A 17,130-nucleotide genomic window follows, 5' to 3' on the forward strand; every position below is an offset into this window, starting at 1 on the left:
ATGCTTGATAAACTGCTGCATATGAATGAAATTTGAAACTATTTCCTAACATAAAGCTTTTTGCTTGTAGTAGGCCTAATAGGCATTTGTTATAGGTACTTCGTGAATTATATTCTGTCGTGTTATAAAAATGACCATTTGTGCCAAAACAGTCATTTATTTGGTGTGTGTTACAAAACTGCTGCAATATTAGAAAGGCCTATTTTGCTTTACGTACCAGACAGCGACAAAAGAGACGTAATCAGATCGAGAAACCATACCCGTCTTGGTTATTATTTGTATTAACATCTTTTTCAGTATTAGATAGTGACATTTTGATTTTTCATGTAGCAAAACGTTTGACGAACTTTCTCTTGTCTTTATTGGTTTCATGTATCGTATCGTATATTTAATTCTATGTCGCACAAAACAGCAAGTTATTGGCTAATAGGCAATAAAGAGTGCAAATTTTCTGAAGAGTTCTTGTTCTCCCGATTACAAATAATCCCAAACAGTATTAATTGTGAGTTTTCTTTTAAGGAAGTAGGATGTCAAACAGGCTGACTGGGAGCAGGAGAGGCACCACAGCACATTTCAGTTTCCACTGTCCTGGATATAGTTTGATGGCATCCATTACAAAATATACACGTTTTAATTCCACAGAGCGAAATACAGTGACATGCGATAGAAGAATGCTGTACAAAGAGGTGTGGCACTGCACTTTGGCACCCTTGAGACCAAATAATACGTCTTACATTTCCTCAAACACATATGTTTTATGTTTCAGACTTTACAGAAAGATGTGTGATCGTAGATACGGGGCTAATGTGCAGTCCAGTCTGAGTTACAGTGGGTAGTCCCCATGTAACTTGTGTTTACATTTAGTGATTGTGCCGTTTCCCTTTGTTTACTCTCACGTGAAATGAAAACAAAACAGATATCTGTGGCCGGGAGCTATAAAGTGAATTAAAATACATTCACATAATTAGGGAAGGCTAAAATATGTCATTAGTTTCAGATTTTATTTTATTTCCACCTTTCTGACAGTCAAGCATTAATTGCTTTGCAGAACAATGAAGTTATTTTTGTCTGTTTGCTAAAGAAATTTGACTTTTATTAACCTTCTCCACAGAGGCAGTCAAATTCATATTCTTGAGGAGAAAGAAACCTTGTTTCACAAAGCGCCTAGCATCCAGCGCACGTTGGTCTATCGATTATTCATATGATTTTGAAACGCATCCTTGTAGGTTTTTGAACACAGTCTCTAAGTTGATTTCTGAATGAAACGTAAGTTGATTTTTGAATGCGTGCATAGTGTACATTATGTCTATCAGGGTAATCCTAGTCGCATCTAGAAATAAGACTTTCCTCCAGGCAAAAGGGGACCGGGCTATAAGAGCTGAGCAGAGTAAAGCTGAACCAGTGAACACCAATCGCTGTCTGATTATGTTGTTGTTTGGGTTTGCGAATGATCAGCGTTGTTATAATTACTAGGGAAATCCATAGATTCAGACTGCCAGAGTAGAAATAAATGACTAACAGGAATAACAGGTAAGAAAGATTACACATTATCTTCTCAGTGTAGCCAAGAAAACGAAATTTTGTCAGAAAATCTTTGGCCAGATCGCTACATTAGTAAGGGCCAGTTGGACAGTCCCCTTCTAGCAGCCGCTTAAGTTCTATTCTGGAAGTAGCGCGGAAAATGGTTTGTACGAACGTAACAACGCCTAACTGGAGAATAATCAGGGATAAGTAAACCAGTGATTCTGGCAGGGTTAGTGAAGTTAACCGGCGAATAAGTTTTGACAAAGGCAGGAATAGTTCCAGAATTAATCATGACAAGATTGTTTGTTAGAACGAGGAAGGAGAAGAAATGCTGACATCACAGAAATTGGGGAAGAATATGACGATTCCAAATATATATATAAAAATCTCGCACTACTACTTTTCGATCGCATGCTCGAGAAACTGGAGCGTATGAATGAAATGTGAAACTATTTTCTAACATAAAGCTTTTTGCTTGTAGTAGACCTAATAGGCATTTTATGTCGGTTTTCGTGAATTATATTCTGTCATGTTATAAAAGTGACCATTTGTGCCAAAACAGTCTCGTTCATTTGGTGTGTTATAATTTTGGAGTGTTAGAAAGGCCTATCTTGTTTTATCTAGCAGACAGTGACGAAATAGACGTAATCAGATCGAGAAACCATACCAGTCTTGGGTACTACTTGTATTAACATCTTACGCAGTATTAGAAAACGATATTTCGATTTCTCATGTAGCTAAACGTTTGACGAACTTCGATGAGGTAACAGATTCTTTCGCAGAAAGGAAAGCACGTCATGTAGAGCCGTAGCAGGATTAGAGATAATAGAATGCTAGGAGCTAAGGATTGAAGAAATGTCTACTGTCTTGCTTGTCTCTTCTCTTTACTGATTTTATGTATCCTATATTTAATTTTATGTCACCCAAAACAGAAGGTAATTAGCTAACAGGCAATAAAGAGCGCAAATTTTCTGAAGAGTTCTTCTTCTCCCGATTACAGAATGCGAGTTTAGGAGAGGCACCACAGGACATTTTAATTTCCACTGTCCTGAATATAGTTTGATGGCATCCAGTACAAAATATACACCGTTTAAATTCCACGGAGCGAAATACAGTGACATCCGATAGAAGAGTGCTGTGTGAAGAGGGGTGGTACTGCACTTTGGCACACTTAAGACCAAATAACATGTCTTACATTTCCTCGAATATGTATGTTTTATGTATCAGACTCTCCAGAAAGATGTACACTACAAAAGGAAAATATTATTGAAAACTTTTTTTTACGTCGTATCTCAAACGCTTGAGGGAGGGATCGGGGGTGTGTTCGGAAATATCGTAGATCCGGGACTGATGCGCAGAGCAGTCTGAGTTATAGTGGGGAAGTGTGTAGTCTCCACGTGACCCGTGTGTACATTTAGTGATTTTGCTATTTCCTCTTCATTTACTGCTCTCACTTCAAATGAAAACAAAACGGATTTCTGTGGCCGGGGGAACTATCAAGTGAATTAAAATACATTCACATAATTACGGAAGGCTAATATGTTATTAGTTTCAGAATTTATTTTATTTCCACTTTTCTGACAGTCATGCATTAATCGCCTTGTAGAACAATGAAGTTATTTTTGTCGGTTTGCTAAAGAAATTCGGTTTTTATTAATCTGTTTCTGCTGAGGCAGTCAATGTGTTTGAAACGAAGTTTTTAGTTCCACACTATTGGCTAATTTCAACTGCTCGCTGCGTTTAATTGCATCCTCTTCTAGCACGTATGGCATTATGCCATAATAAAGAAGCAAAAATGAGTTAATACAGTACAGGTACTCCAAGAAAATTTACATCCCAAAACCCACACTGAAAAGCTTAATATCAGATCGAGGCCTACTTCATTGGGAATCTGGACATACGAATGTGCCATTTTAGTGTGGTTCAAAAAATTCCGATGCTCTTGGAGTATCCTCCGATGGCTTGTTTCTTTTATGATATAATGTAAGATCTTTCAATGTTTTACACGTACATTTATACAGGCTTCCTGTGTCACAGCAGCTGCCAAAGCGCGGTGGCGCCTGGTATCGGGCGCTCTCTGACAACTACTGAAACGTACCTATTTCTAACAGGTCGCAAGAAAATATTGTGACTGTTGGTTTGAAAAGCGTTACTTTCAAAGTAAATTTTCTTCTACACAAGCTGAACTGTGGGCGAGAAAGTACGATGAATTTCTTAAATCACACAGCGTTTTATGATGAGCCATTTCGAACCCAGAAGATCAGACATTCATGTCGTTATTATGAGCGAATTGATATAGTGCTACAGGAAGCTCTCTCTCCTCTGCAATAGCTAATTTATTTTTGGAAAACTTCGAGGACAAGTCACTGGACTCTGCTAAAAATTTTACTGGCAGATTTGTCTAATATATGTGAAAGCTTAGCTTCTCTTGCAGCTTATTAACCTTACAGACCAGTATTATATGTGAAAGCTTTGCTTTTCTTGTAGCAACACTATGTATATTAATTTAAAACATTAACTTTCCCTGATTGTGTATACGCGCTACTTAACAGTGATGCTATTAGCTGACTACATCACATGTCGTGTGGTCTGAAGAACCGCTGTCATCGACTGGCGGCATCACGTGATATGAGTTATGACTGGCTTACAAAAGCGCATCTCAATCTGGATTACAATGGTTCGGAAAGTAGCATGCGGTGTTTGGTGGAATTCGAATTTATACTTTCGTAGTACGAAAATATGCAGCGTACATGTTGCTGAACGTCAAAAATCTTTCCAAAAGGGGTTTGCTTCCCCGAGTTTCGTTTTCTAAAGTGCCGGGAAATTTTACGCCCGTGTATAAAAACATAAGCATCCAAAGGATTGATAAGTGTTACAGCTCCAAGGGAAAATATACTGTCACTTAATAACACGGAAAAAGTGTGTTTTCATCCGGGAGAAAGTGTATTTTTAACCGGGAAATCTGGGAAAAATCCAGAAATTTTTTTCCTTGTTCGCTTATACACCCTGTATAATGTTGTGTATTGATGACTTACTGCCTTTTTCGTTGTTTAGCTCAAGGCTGTTGGATGCCAGTGAAGAGCACTCAGAGAGGAAACCAGAGATATAACACAGGTGGTAGGTGTAGATGGTTGCCTTCAGCTTACACTAGGGAAACTGGAATGGAAGAAGCTTGTGAATTGCAGATGCTCTGAGCCCCTGAGAACCACGATGTCAATGGGTTCACACAGGTTAAAATGAGATTGGAAAGGAGTAAAACTGCTGAAATAGTGGCCCCCACTCATGAGGGGGAGGTATCGACCCTCAGGCCGGAGGAAAGTGTTGTTAAGAACTACCTCTACTAGGTGTCCTTTGACAATGTTAGGCACTGATCCACGCAGTCACTTGCCATCACTGGAAGTTTGTCTTTCTTCCTTTGCTTCTGTCCTCTCAGAAACTGCAGACTGACCTGAACTCCCTCAAGTTCTTATATGCTTCTTATAACCTTTGTCAAGACATGGAATAGTAAGCAAATTTTCGTTTCAGGTGTTTTTTTTGGGTGGGGGGGATACATAGGAACTTTGTAAACACTCAGCCCGATGTTGTGACCAGATGGCAGCTTTGAGACTCAGCTCTTGCATGCTAGTGAGAACAGATGGATCTAGATGAGCAGAAGAAAGAAGCAGAGGTCTGTATTTCGATGCTGGACAACAGAAGATGCAGCCAGGACAACTAGTCACAACAATAATATGGAGGTTGCAGGAGTGATAGAGAGATGAGCTGGAGCAGCAGTCACTGTCCTGAGAGAATTAATAGTACAAGTAACACAGCAGTGGCCGGGCGGACTACAGGCAGCAAGCTGCGGCTCAGTACTGAACCCGGCATGTTACAACATAGTTGAGGTCAGTGTGACACTGCAGTGGGCACACAATGAAGTCCTACCCAGCACAGCAGACATACAGTGAAGTAGTCTTGGTGGCAGCGCATCTTGACTCGCGTTTGCACAGCTCGTCACAAAAAAAGTGAATCATGGTCACAACTGAGACTGTAGTCACTGTGAGTGTAGCAGCAACCAAGACTCTTAAACTCATTCTCCATGCTTTCAATGGTACAAAGTCCACATAAAATGAATTTATAAATAATGTGGATGTAACTTTTAAACTATTCTGTGAAACGGGCCATCCAATACTGTTAAAATTTGTAAAATTCCATATTCAGGTCTTGCGTGGGGCAAACTACATGTGCTAATTACCATCCATGTTGGAAGAATTTAAAAAATCTTTTGTTTAAAAATTACATGTAACCACAGTTTGGTCTTTTGTGCCTGTAAGATGCTTACCAGTAAACAATCAAAAGGAGTATCAATTGCAGACTGGCAAGTAATGTAGATTTGCTTCAGTACAATTTTTTGAGGTTGTTCATAATGCAATGTCAGATTCAGAACAGACAGGATCTTTGTTGTTAGTAGAAAAATTAAATAGACAAGTGCTCATTCATGGAATTTTGATGAGTGCAGAGAGATAACTGTGTGTGCAAGGGGCAAAAGCATTACCATAAATGAGGCGGTATAAGTTGTTTTGACAGAAGTCTCGGAAATGGTGTGCCAAAGAAGACAGTCAAGGTGTGAAAGTTGCAGTTTATTGGGACATAGAAGTCCCTCTAAGAAAGCAAAGCCAGTGGTGTGTTTCACTTGTCGTAGGTCAGAGAACATGGTTAGAGAATACAGAGAGAATGCGGGTTTTTTTTAATGATAAATAAGAAGCAGGGAAATCATAGAAAAGAGAAGTATAAGATTACAATCACTCTATGATGAAAACACTATTTAATGTAAACTGTAAAAGTAAAAGTGAGTTTGTAGAATTGAATTGCACACAGAAAGTCTGACTAGAGAAAGTCCGGTAAGATTGCAATACTGTATGAGCACTGGTGATCCACTAATTGGTGGATGATCCACAGTATTGATACATTATTTGACCATGGGTTGCTTGGTCTGTCTCTACTCCCTTCTGGTTTTGAATGTATCTGAAAATTGTCACAAAAGGCTGACACTTTCTGATGTTTCTTTGTCATTCCTGGCCTTAATCGCCAATGGAGTAGTAGCTTTGTCCCTCATCTTGTCTATAGTGCTAGCAGAGCACGATATTTTAGTCATTGGCATTAAGCTGCTTTACCTGGTTCACCTGTCCCTACACATATACCTTTTGGGATGAATTGTGGCTGCTTGTGACAGTTTGTGATCTGAAGTTCTCCTTGATCACCTACAATGTTTAAGTTCGTCATTGACATGTAGATTTCTTTTGTGAGCCTGAGCAGCTTGTTGCAACAGTCGAAATCTTAACAGTTTAACTGAGCATCTGTATCAACAAAAATAATCAATTTTTGAAAAAATGAAATGCGATAACATCTTCAGCAGCAAACCACCACTCAGAACTATGCTTGTTGAAGTAGGTTTGTCAGTCTGGAGTTAATCATCCGCAGTCTAGGCTGTTTGTGATACCTACAAGAAGTACCATTTGAGAATAACATTACGACTTCATTTAATAAAAACGACAAATTCGAAGGGCTGTATTCTGTCATTGATAGTTACTGTTGCAATACATGATGACATCAGTGAGATTTTCAGATGTCTTGGTAACTGTCATCAATGGATGATTTCCATCTGTAGCAGTCTGACCTCTGTAGATGGTCTTATCACTTAGTTTTAGCTAGGCAAGTGTCTGGTACTTTTGTACAGCAACGAGAAATGACTGAAGTGTGTTGATGAGCAACCTCATCCAGGCTCTGTAGGTAGGCTTTGTCCCATAGATTGACTAAAATCATCTGCAGATGACTGCCAGGAATTGGACTATTGTGATTGTTGACATATTGTGATGTAAGGGTTGTTGGAACACGCATGCACTTTCTCTGCAGTAGTGTACAACATGTCCACGGCATACACAGTTGTCCTCCGTCCTCGCAAGTATCAGTCCTTTTGTGGGGTGTATTACTTTGTGAAAGAGGTGCTGGGATGTTGTTTGATGGTTGCTGGTTAAGTCCAAGCTGGCAGAGTCCAGTCTTCCTGGTACTTCAGCTAATGATGGCGATAAGAGCTAAAGATTGATACAGCTCTTCTTCAACATTTCTTATGCTTCCTAGTGTGTGCTAGTTGACATTCATGGCTGCTATTCTTGGTTACTCCACCCAACAGTTCTGGTTGCCAAATGCCCATTCGCTGGATGACCCTGGAATTGTCTCGATGATTATATCCAACAGAAGCAAATTTGTGGAATACTTTGTTTTCTTTTCACAGTTTCCATCAAAGTTCTCAGTATTTTGAAACACACACACACACACACACACACACACACACACACACACACACACACAGATATACTTTTCGAGGGAAAAGGACGTTGAGTCACTTGCAGTTCTCTCTCTCTCTCTCTCTCTCTCTGTGTGTGTGTGTGTGTGTGTGTGTGTGTGTGTGTGTGTGTGTGTGTGTACAGGGTGGTCCATTCATCATGTACGGGCCAAATATCTCACGAAATAAACGTGAAACGAAAAAACTAAAAAGAACGAAACTTGTCTAGCTTGAACGGGGAAACCAGATGGCGCTATGGTTGGCCCGCTAGATGGCGCTGCCATAAGGTCAAACGGGTATCAGCTGCATTTTTTTAAATAGGAACCCCCATTTTTTATTACATATTCGAGGGTGTGGTATGTAAAGGAATATGAATGTGTTAGTTGGACCACCTTTTTCGCTTTTTGATAGATGGCGCTATAATAGACACCAACATATGGCTCACAATTTTAGATGAACAGTTGGTAACAGGTAGGTTTTTTAAATTAAAATACAGAACATAGGTACGTTTGAACATTTTATTAATGTGGTACATGTACCTTTGTTAACTTACCATTTCTGAGAACGATGCTGTTACAGCGTGATTACCTGTAAATACCACATTAATGCAATAAATGCTCAAAATGATGTCAGTCAACCTCAATGCATTTGGCAGTACGTGTAAAGACATTCCTCTCAACAGCGAGTTGTTCGCCTTCCGTAATGTTCACACATGCATAGACAATGCGATGACGCATGTTGTCAGGCATTGTCGGTGGATCCCGATAGCAAATATCCTGCAACTTTTCCCACAGAAAGAAATCTGGGGATGTCGGATCCGGTGAACGTGCTGGCCATGGTATGGTGCTTTGATGACCAATCCACCTGTCCTGAAATAGTCTATGCTATTCAATACCGCTTCAACCGCACGCGAGCTATGTGCCGGACATCCGTCATGTTGGAAGTACATCGCCATTCTGTAATGCAGTGAAACATCGGTAGAACATTACGTAGGAAATCAGCATACATTGCACCATTTAGATTGCCATCGATAAAACGGGGGCAAATTATCCTTCCTCCCCCAATGCCGCGCCATACATTAACCCCCCAAGGTCGCTGATGTTCCACTTTTTGCAGCCATCATGTATTTTCCGTTGCCCAATAGTCCGTATTATGCCAGTTTACGTTACTGCTGTTGGTGAACGACGCTTCGTCGCTAAGTAGAACGCGTGCAAAAAATCTGTCTTCGTCCCATAATTTCTCTTGTGCCCAGTGGCAGAACTGTACACGACATTCAAAGTCGTTGCCATGAAATTCCTGGTGCATAGAAATATGGTACGGGTGTAATCGATGTTGATGTAGCATTCTTAACACCGACGTTTTGGAGATTCCCGATTCTCACGCAATTTGTCTGCTGCTGATGTGCGGATTAGATGCGACAGCAGCTAAAACACCTACTTGGACATCATCATTTGTTGCAGGTCGTGGTTGATGTTTCACATGTGGCTGGACACTTCCTGTTTCCTTAAATAACTTAACTATCCGGCGAACGGTCCAGACACTTGGATGATGTCGTCCAGGATACCGAGCAGCATACATAGCTCATGCCTGTTGGGCATTTTGATCACAATAGCCGTACATTAACACGATATCGATCTTTTCCGCAATTGGTAAACGATCCATTTTAACACGGGTAATGTATCACGAAGCAAATACTGTCCACACTGGCGGAATGTTACGTGACACGACGTACTTATACGTATGTGGCTATTACAGTGCCATCTATCACAAAGCGAAAAAAGTGGTCCAACTAAAACATTCATATTTCTTTATGTACTACACGAATATTTAATAAAAAATGGAGGTTCCTATTTAATAAATCGTAGTTGATATCCATTTGTCCTATGGCAGCTCCATGTAGCGGGCCAACCATAGTGCCATCTGGTTTCCCCGTTCAAGCTAGACGAGTTTCGTTCTTTGTAGTTTTTTCTTTTGCTGCATATTTTGTGAGACATTTGGCCCAGTCACTGTCAATGGACCACTCTCTCTCTCTCTCTCTCTCTCTCTCTCTCTCTCTCTCTCTCTCTCTCTCTGTGTGTGTGTGTGTGTGTGTGTGTGTGTGTGTGTGTGTGTGTGTGTGTGTGTTGAAAGCGACCTGCAAGTGACTCAACGTCCTTTTCCCCCCAAAAGTATTGTCATCGGCGGGCCAAGTGTTTGTGTCACTACATGAGCTGAAATGGCCAAATATGCATCTTCCCTGCTTAGCATTCTCGTTCAATCATTTCATGAAAGGTTGTCAGAACAATCATTTGTTGTTTACAGATGTCACAACCCGCTCATAGAAAATTTCCAGAATATCATTCTGAGCAATAAATATGTTAACCAACATCTGAATCTTTTATTAGCCTGAAATACATCTACGTGGTGCTGTATTTACCCACAAATTTTTGAAAGTTCTTGAAGTGCATTGTGCAGCAATGCCAAATCTAAAACTAAGCATCAGTTATTGAAAATGACAGTCACAATCGCATTATTTATTTTACCCCCAACCGGTTTCAACCCACGATGGTGTCATCTTCGGGGCAATTTACGCCATTTGGTCGCTCGCTGGAGTCTTCACCCTGCATGTGCGCAGTTGGTAACTAGTTAGGCATAGTTACCAACCATGCACAGGCAGGGTGATGACTCCAGTGAGCGACCAAATGGTGTAAATTGCCCTGAAGATGACCCCATCGTGGGTTGAAACTGGTTGGTGGCAAAATAAATGATGCGTTTGTGACTGTCATTTTGAATAATTGGTTATAAGTAAATTAATTGCTTTTTATCTCCATACAACTATGTTGTCTAAAAATTTAAAACTAAGCATGTTGGTGTTAGTTTCCTGAGTATGCCTTCATACTTGGATCTGTCCGAAGCATGATCTATTTGGTCTTCTTTAGCTCCCACAAGATGGTCTGCAAGAACCTAGTAGCTCTCACAAACTGCTGATACTGTACAACACCCTTCTTGTCTAACACACTTCCAATTTTCAATAGTTGAACACCAAGATCATCTGCAAAGTAGTGCAATTCTCCATATGCCTTTGGGGAGGTGTGGTGAACATAAATTTTTTTCAACGAATGCTTTAAACTGATCGGTAGTTTTCGTTTTCTTTACTACATCACTTAAGCAAAGTTCAAGCATATGGCCTGTGGCCAATGGCAAACAGTAACAGGCAGAAATTTGTCTTTATAAAGAGCCCCACTCCAGGTTTTAGGCCAGTCATCAGTGCAGCTCTGTCACATGCCACAGAAATCAGTCTACTGTTTAAAATTCTTCAATCTAATTTGTAGCTTTCGAGACATTGAGTCACAGCATTTTTAAAAGACCAAGAGACTTCACACTTGAGAGTTCAGATAGGTCCATAATTAAATTTGAGGCAGACTCCAAATATGCAAGGCAGACTCTAATATGTAAAATTTGAGTTGATTCGTCAATGGTTATTACAAACCTATTGTCCACTTTTACTATTGCCAGTAGAATGTGTTTCCTTATTTCTGAACTGAAAAGATTATTTATATTCTTACCCGCCTTATTTGAATTTAGAATTCAGCCCATATTTAATCCAGTGAGCTCTTTAACATCGATTTCTGATAAAAGGTTGTTGAAAGATTGCTCCCCTTTTGCAACCTTATAAGGCTGTGCGAAAGGTTCTCCCTGTAAGTTCTTTCTCTTCTGATATGGTTTTCAAACATTCATTTTCCACTGTTTTTTGTTGGAACTCGGCTAAAATTTACAGCTGCTTCATGTGCAGCACTGTCTTTGTGATCAAAAATATTTTTCTCAGTGCTGTTTGTTGCTGGGTTTGAGTTTCCACAGAACTAGTGATACCACATCCAGTCCATTGCTTAGATATTTTCATACCAGCTTCTTTTTCACTGTCCAGAGATACAATTTTTGGTAAATCCTGTAACCCAATTTTTTGTAGTGTGCAATAAGCCAACTGTATTTTTGACAAAACTTGCTCTTCTATTCAAAAGTGCAATAGTATTGACACTGTTTAAAGTTTTCTTGACATCCTCAATACACGAAGATGAAGTGCTACTGGATGAAGCAGGCAATGGCGACTCCATTTGAACCAGCGGGTATTTTTCAGTTTCTTCATCTAGATTCTGTTTTTTAGGTCTTTTACTGAAATAACTATTTTATCCATTGTAATCGACAAACGAAAACTTTGATTTTGGAATGTTACTTGAGAGAAGTGAGCAAGAACAACAGAACTGCGGCAGGCAGAGAAGTCATTTGACACACCAAACAGCTGAATTGAATAAACTTTGAGTGAAGTGGCATAAATGGCATTGTAGTGGAGCTGGTACAGAGTAGGGGACCAGATGGGGAGGAGGAGTAGGAAGAGTCAGCTAGCCACAGCCATCTCCCACTTCCTGCCAGTGCAAGCATCTAGATAAAGTACAGTCTAGTCTCGTACCTAGTAGGCATAGTTTTACATCACTTCAAATGCAGCAAAACTTCTGTTGTATGAAATCTCAAAAATCTGCAGTTGTAGCCTATGTCTGTCCAAATGTTTATTAGAATATTGTGTAAAAATTTGAAGTAAATGAAACAACTACTTTGCCCCTTTTCTTGTATTCACCTGTACTACCACCAATAAAAGTTGCCTATCCAACAATCTTAGCAACAACAGTACTAGTACATGTATTCCTCTGTCAGATGTATCAGAACAGTTTTCGCTTATAACTTCTGTTCGCCACCAGTATGGGGACTCTTCCTGAAATTGATGCATCCCAGAAAGTTTGTAACATCACAGAATCACACTTTGTGTACGTAAACTTACAGGTGCTGGTGCCTATAACTTTGATGCTCTGTAGCATTGTTGGACTACATTTCCGAATGTCGCATATATTGAAAAAACTTGGTGGCGTGTGTCCACCAGGACGTTTGAGTATTGTGCAAAAATCTGCAGTAAATTGGTCAAGAACTTTTCAAGATTTTTGGTAACTGCATTAAACCTTGACTATAGTACGATAGGTTAGTGAAATGTGTTTCTGCAAGGTGCTATCCCCTTGGGAAGTCTGTCTTTGGAGCAGCCTGAATAGCCATAAGTTAAGTATAGCTCGTGATGTAATCTTGTATAACTGCAAGTTTAACTTTACTGATAGTGGACAAACATTTTGATAACTAGAAGTTAAGAGACTGTGCATTATCAGCTGATAGCATTTATAGTTTCTTTCAAAGAACAGATTGCTTTAACCAATGGGGAAAACATTTTGTGAGGAGGTAATCTGTGCACATTTTACAAAACTTTGTGAGATTCACAGTAGAAAGGCTTCTTTTGCAGACAAGCCCTTTTTATCAGTTGGGTAACACGAAGAAATGCTGCACATTACTCAGAAAAAAATGGCTGGCAGAGTGAAAGTGTTTCAGTATACTTTACCACCACAGTGAATAAGAATAAATTCAATACTGGATGATGTGTTAGCTCCAATGCAATGCTCATCACTTTGCCTGTGCCCATTATTTTCCTGTGGTGCAATAGTAATAGTAGTTGTAGTAGTAATAGTAGTAGTAGTAGTAGTAGTAGTAGTAGCAGTAGTGAGCGGCTATTATATACACCGTACTTTTGGAGCAGTATAAATAATGTAACTATAGAGGAAAAGACAAGACAGGAAGATAGTCTTAATTTTGGTTTTATGTTTTCAGTTACAGTGTTAATTATGACGACAATTTTGTGGATGTTATGTGTGTTAAAATTTAGAAATGTTATTGCACTTTCTTTGCAGTATGGGCCAACAGCAAGACTGTCCCTAGGCATTGAAGCAGCCTTTTATGTAGACAGAGGACCTTTGCAGTACGCCTTCAATCCTTGTGGGCACATAGCAAACAAGAAAACTGTTGAGTAAGTTCTTACATGTAGTCAACCTCTATTACTAACTTCTGCAATTATTGTAAAGCAAGTTATATCACAAATAAGATTTTTTTTTTAAAGTGGTCCGATAAGAATGCTCGCATGTTGCAGTAGCTATTTAAAACTTTATAACCTAATGGTCCCCATGAACCATGGACCTTGCCATTGGTGGGGAGGCTTGCGTGCCTCAGCGATACAGATAGCCGTACCGTAGGTGCAACCCCAACGGAGGGGTATCTGTTAAGAGGCCAGACAAATGTGTGGTTCCTGAAGAGGGGCAGCAGCCTTTTCAGTAGTTGCAGGGGCAACAGTCTGGATGATTGACTGATCTGGCCTTGTAACACTAACCAAAACGGCCTTGCTGTGCTGGTACTGCGAATGGCTGAAAGCAAGGGGAAACTACAGCCATAATTTTTCCCGAGGGAATGCAGCTTTACTGTATGGTTAAATGATGACGATGTCCTCTTGGGTAAAATATTCTGGAGGTAAAATAGTCCTCCATTCGGATCTCCGGGCAGGGCTACTCGAGAGGCCGTCGATATCAGGAGAAAGAAAACTGGTGTTCTACGGATCGGAGTGTGGAATGTCAGATCCCTTAATCGGGCAGGTAAGTTCGAAAATTTAAAAAGGGAAATGGATAGGTTAAAGTTAGATATAGTGGGAATTAGTGAAGTTCGGTGGCAGGAGGAACAAGACTTTTGGTCAGGTGAATACAGGGTTATAAATACAAAATCAAATAGTGGTTTTGCAGGAGTAGGTTCAATAATGAATAAAAAAATAGGAGTGCGGGTAAGCTACTACAAACAGCATAGTGAACGCGTTATTGTGGCCAAGATAGAAACGAAGCCCACACCTACTACAGTAGTACAAGTTTATATGCCAACTAGCTCTGCAGATGATGAAGAAATTGAAGAAATGTATGATGAGATAAAAGAAAGTATTCAGATAGTGAAGGGAGATGAAAATTTAATAGTCATGGGTGACTGGAACTCGATAGTAGGTAAAGGAAGAGAAGGAAACGTAGTAGGTGAATATGGAATGGGGCTAAGGAATGAGAGAGGAAGCTGCCTGGTAGAATTTTGCACAGAGCATAACTTAATCATAGCTAACACTTGGTTCAAGAATTATAAAAGAAGGTTGTATACATGGAAGTAGCCTGGAGATACTGACAGGTTTCAGATAGATTATATAATGGTAAGACAGAGATTCTGGAACCAGGTTTTAAATTGTAAGACTTTTCCAGGGGCAGATGCGGACTCTGACCACAATCTATTGGTTATGAACTGTATATTAAAACTAAAGAAACTGTAAAAAGGTAGGAATTTGAGGAGATGGGACCTGGATAAACTGAAAGAACCAGAGGTTGTAGAGCGCTTCAGGGAGAGCATTAGGGAACAATTGACAGAACAATTGAAAGAAATACAGTAGAAGAAGAATGGGTAGCTTTGAGAGATGAAATGGTGAAGGTAGCTGAGGATGAAGTAGGTAAAAAGACGAGGGCTAATAGAAATCCTTTGGTAACAGAAGAAATATTGAATTTAATTGATGAAAGGAGAAAATATAAAAATGCAGTAAGTGAAGCAGGCAGTAAGGAATACAAACGTCTCAAAAATGAGATCGACAGGAAGTGAGCCTTGAGCAGCCGCTGGTGAAGTATCAGTGCAGTAGGGAGTCACATATTTAGCTTTCATATTTGTTTTGTAGTTTGATTCTTAATTTCTTTCCGGGTGTTTGTGCGCTTGCATATTTAATTAGATAAAATCCTTGCGTATTCTCGTATTTGAGAGGAGTTATATTGCTTATTGATAGCTGTAAAGTATAAATTCGCGGAGTCGTTAGTTGTTTGTTTTGGACAGCCAGTGCTTTCTGTTTATTTCGTAGAGTCAGTTAGCAGCAGATAGAGGCCAGTGCAGTTTCATCTGCTTGCAGAGTGACAGGTTTAATTCAAATGACTATGTGTGCTTGCGTGGCGAAATTTTTCGGATCTTTGCGTATTTTCGAATTAAGAAGGAGGTAGTATCAAATTTTAATAACGGTAGAGTGTAACATCGCGTATGCGGTTGTCATTTGTACTAAGACAGGGGTAGGATCGCATTGTGATATCTGTATAGTGGCGTAGTCGTGGTCATTTGATTGCTTGGTTCATAAGTAATTGTTCATATATCTCAGCTCAATCTGGCACTAGTGACGCAACTGTGCAGTTGCATATTGCTGTTTTATTTGTTGCAACTGTATACGTCCAGATATTAGCAGTAGAATGGATAGGATGTGTGCGGGTGCAGGAGGAACTGGCCGCGGTTCGCGAGCAGCTGAGCATGCTGTTGGCCATGGTCAGCCGCCTTCAGGCTGATGCCTCGATGTGCAGCGATGGCAGAGAGTCTGGCGCGTCGCTTGAGACACCCCAGGTGTCGCTTGCTGCGTCCACTGACTCAGCCGCCGAGGCAGCTTCTAGTGTACCCGTCACGTTGGGGCCGCCCTCACCTCAGGGTGAGTGGCGCACTGCAACGCATTCGCGTTGCTCGAGGTGGAGGGTCAATGTGGAGGCTGGCCGGCTGGCCTCACCCGTTCATCCTGTCAGTGGGCAGGTGGCCGCTCCTTCAGCAGGGCTCGAGCAGGCACACGGGGGCAAAGGCTTGCTGGTTATTGGGAGCTCCAATGGTTGGCGGGTGATGGAGCCCCTTAGGGAAATAGCGTACAGGGCTGGAAAGAATGCCACCATGCACTCGGTTTGTCTGCCGGGAGGGCCTCATCCAAGAAGTGGAGGCGGCCTTGCCTGGGGCTATCGAGCATACGGGGTGCAGGCGTATGCAAGTAGTTGCTCACGTCGGCACCAATGATGCCTGTTGCTTGGGTTCTGAGGTGATCCTCAGTTCGTACAGGCAGCTGGTGGATTTGGTGAAGACCGCTGGCCTCGCACGAGGGGTGCAAGCAGAGCTCTCTATTTGCAGCATCGTTCCCAGAGTGGATCGGGGTCCTTTGGTTTGGAGCAGAGTGGAGGGTCTCAACCAGAGGCTTCGTCGACTCTGTGACGGTCTTGGCTGCAGATTTCTAGACTTGCACTATTGGGTGGGGAATTGTAGGACGCCCCTAGAAAGGTCAGGGGTGCACTACACAAAGGAAGGGGCTACTCGGGCAGCAGAGTACTTGTGGCGTGCACATGAGGGATTTTTAGGCTAGGCAGTAGAGCGAGATGTCCTGATGAACACTCAGCAGTCGACGTGTAGGCAGGGAAATCAGGACGCGCTCAGTGTAAAGATACTTCAGCTATCAAGATATTAGCAGTAAATTTTCAGTGTGTTCGGAATAAAGTTCCTGAATTTACTGCCCTCCAGGAAGCATGTGGCGCACAAATTATTCTTGGGACTGAAACCTGGCTGAACCCTGAGATAGGAAGTTCTGAAATATT

The 17,130-nt window shown here is 40.9% G+C and overlaps 1 protein-coding gene across 3 annotated transcripts in view; it reads left to right on the forward strand.

Annotated features, from left to right (window-relative positions):
- LOC126260221 (protein pellino-like) overlaps window positions 1-17,130 on the forward strand; it is a 141,835-nt gene that overhangs the window by 112,745 nt on the left and 11,960 nt on the right. For all 3 annotated transcript variants that reach the window (XM_049957541.1, XM_049957526.1, XM_049957532.1), the window contains one exon: window positions 13,600-13,715. In XM_049957541.1, the coding sequence (XP_049813498.1) occupies window positions 13,600-13,715 (116 nt within the window). The remainder of the gene's footprint in view (window positions 1-13,599; window positions 13,716-17,130) is intronic.

This window comes from Schistocerca nitens, chromosome 1 (assembly GCF_023898315.1).
Source record: "Schistocerca nitens isolate TAMUIC-IGC-003100 chromosome 1, iqSchNite1.1, whole genome shotgun sequence".
NCBI classification, from domain to species: Eukaryota; Metazoa; Arthropoda; class Insecta; order Orthoptera; family Acrididae; genus Schistocerca; species Schistocerca nitens.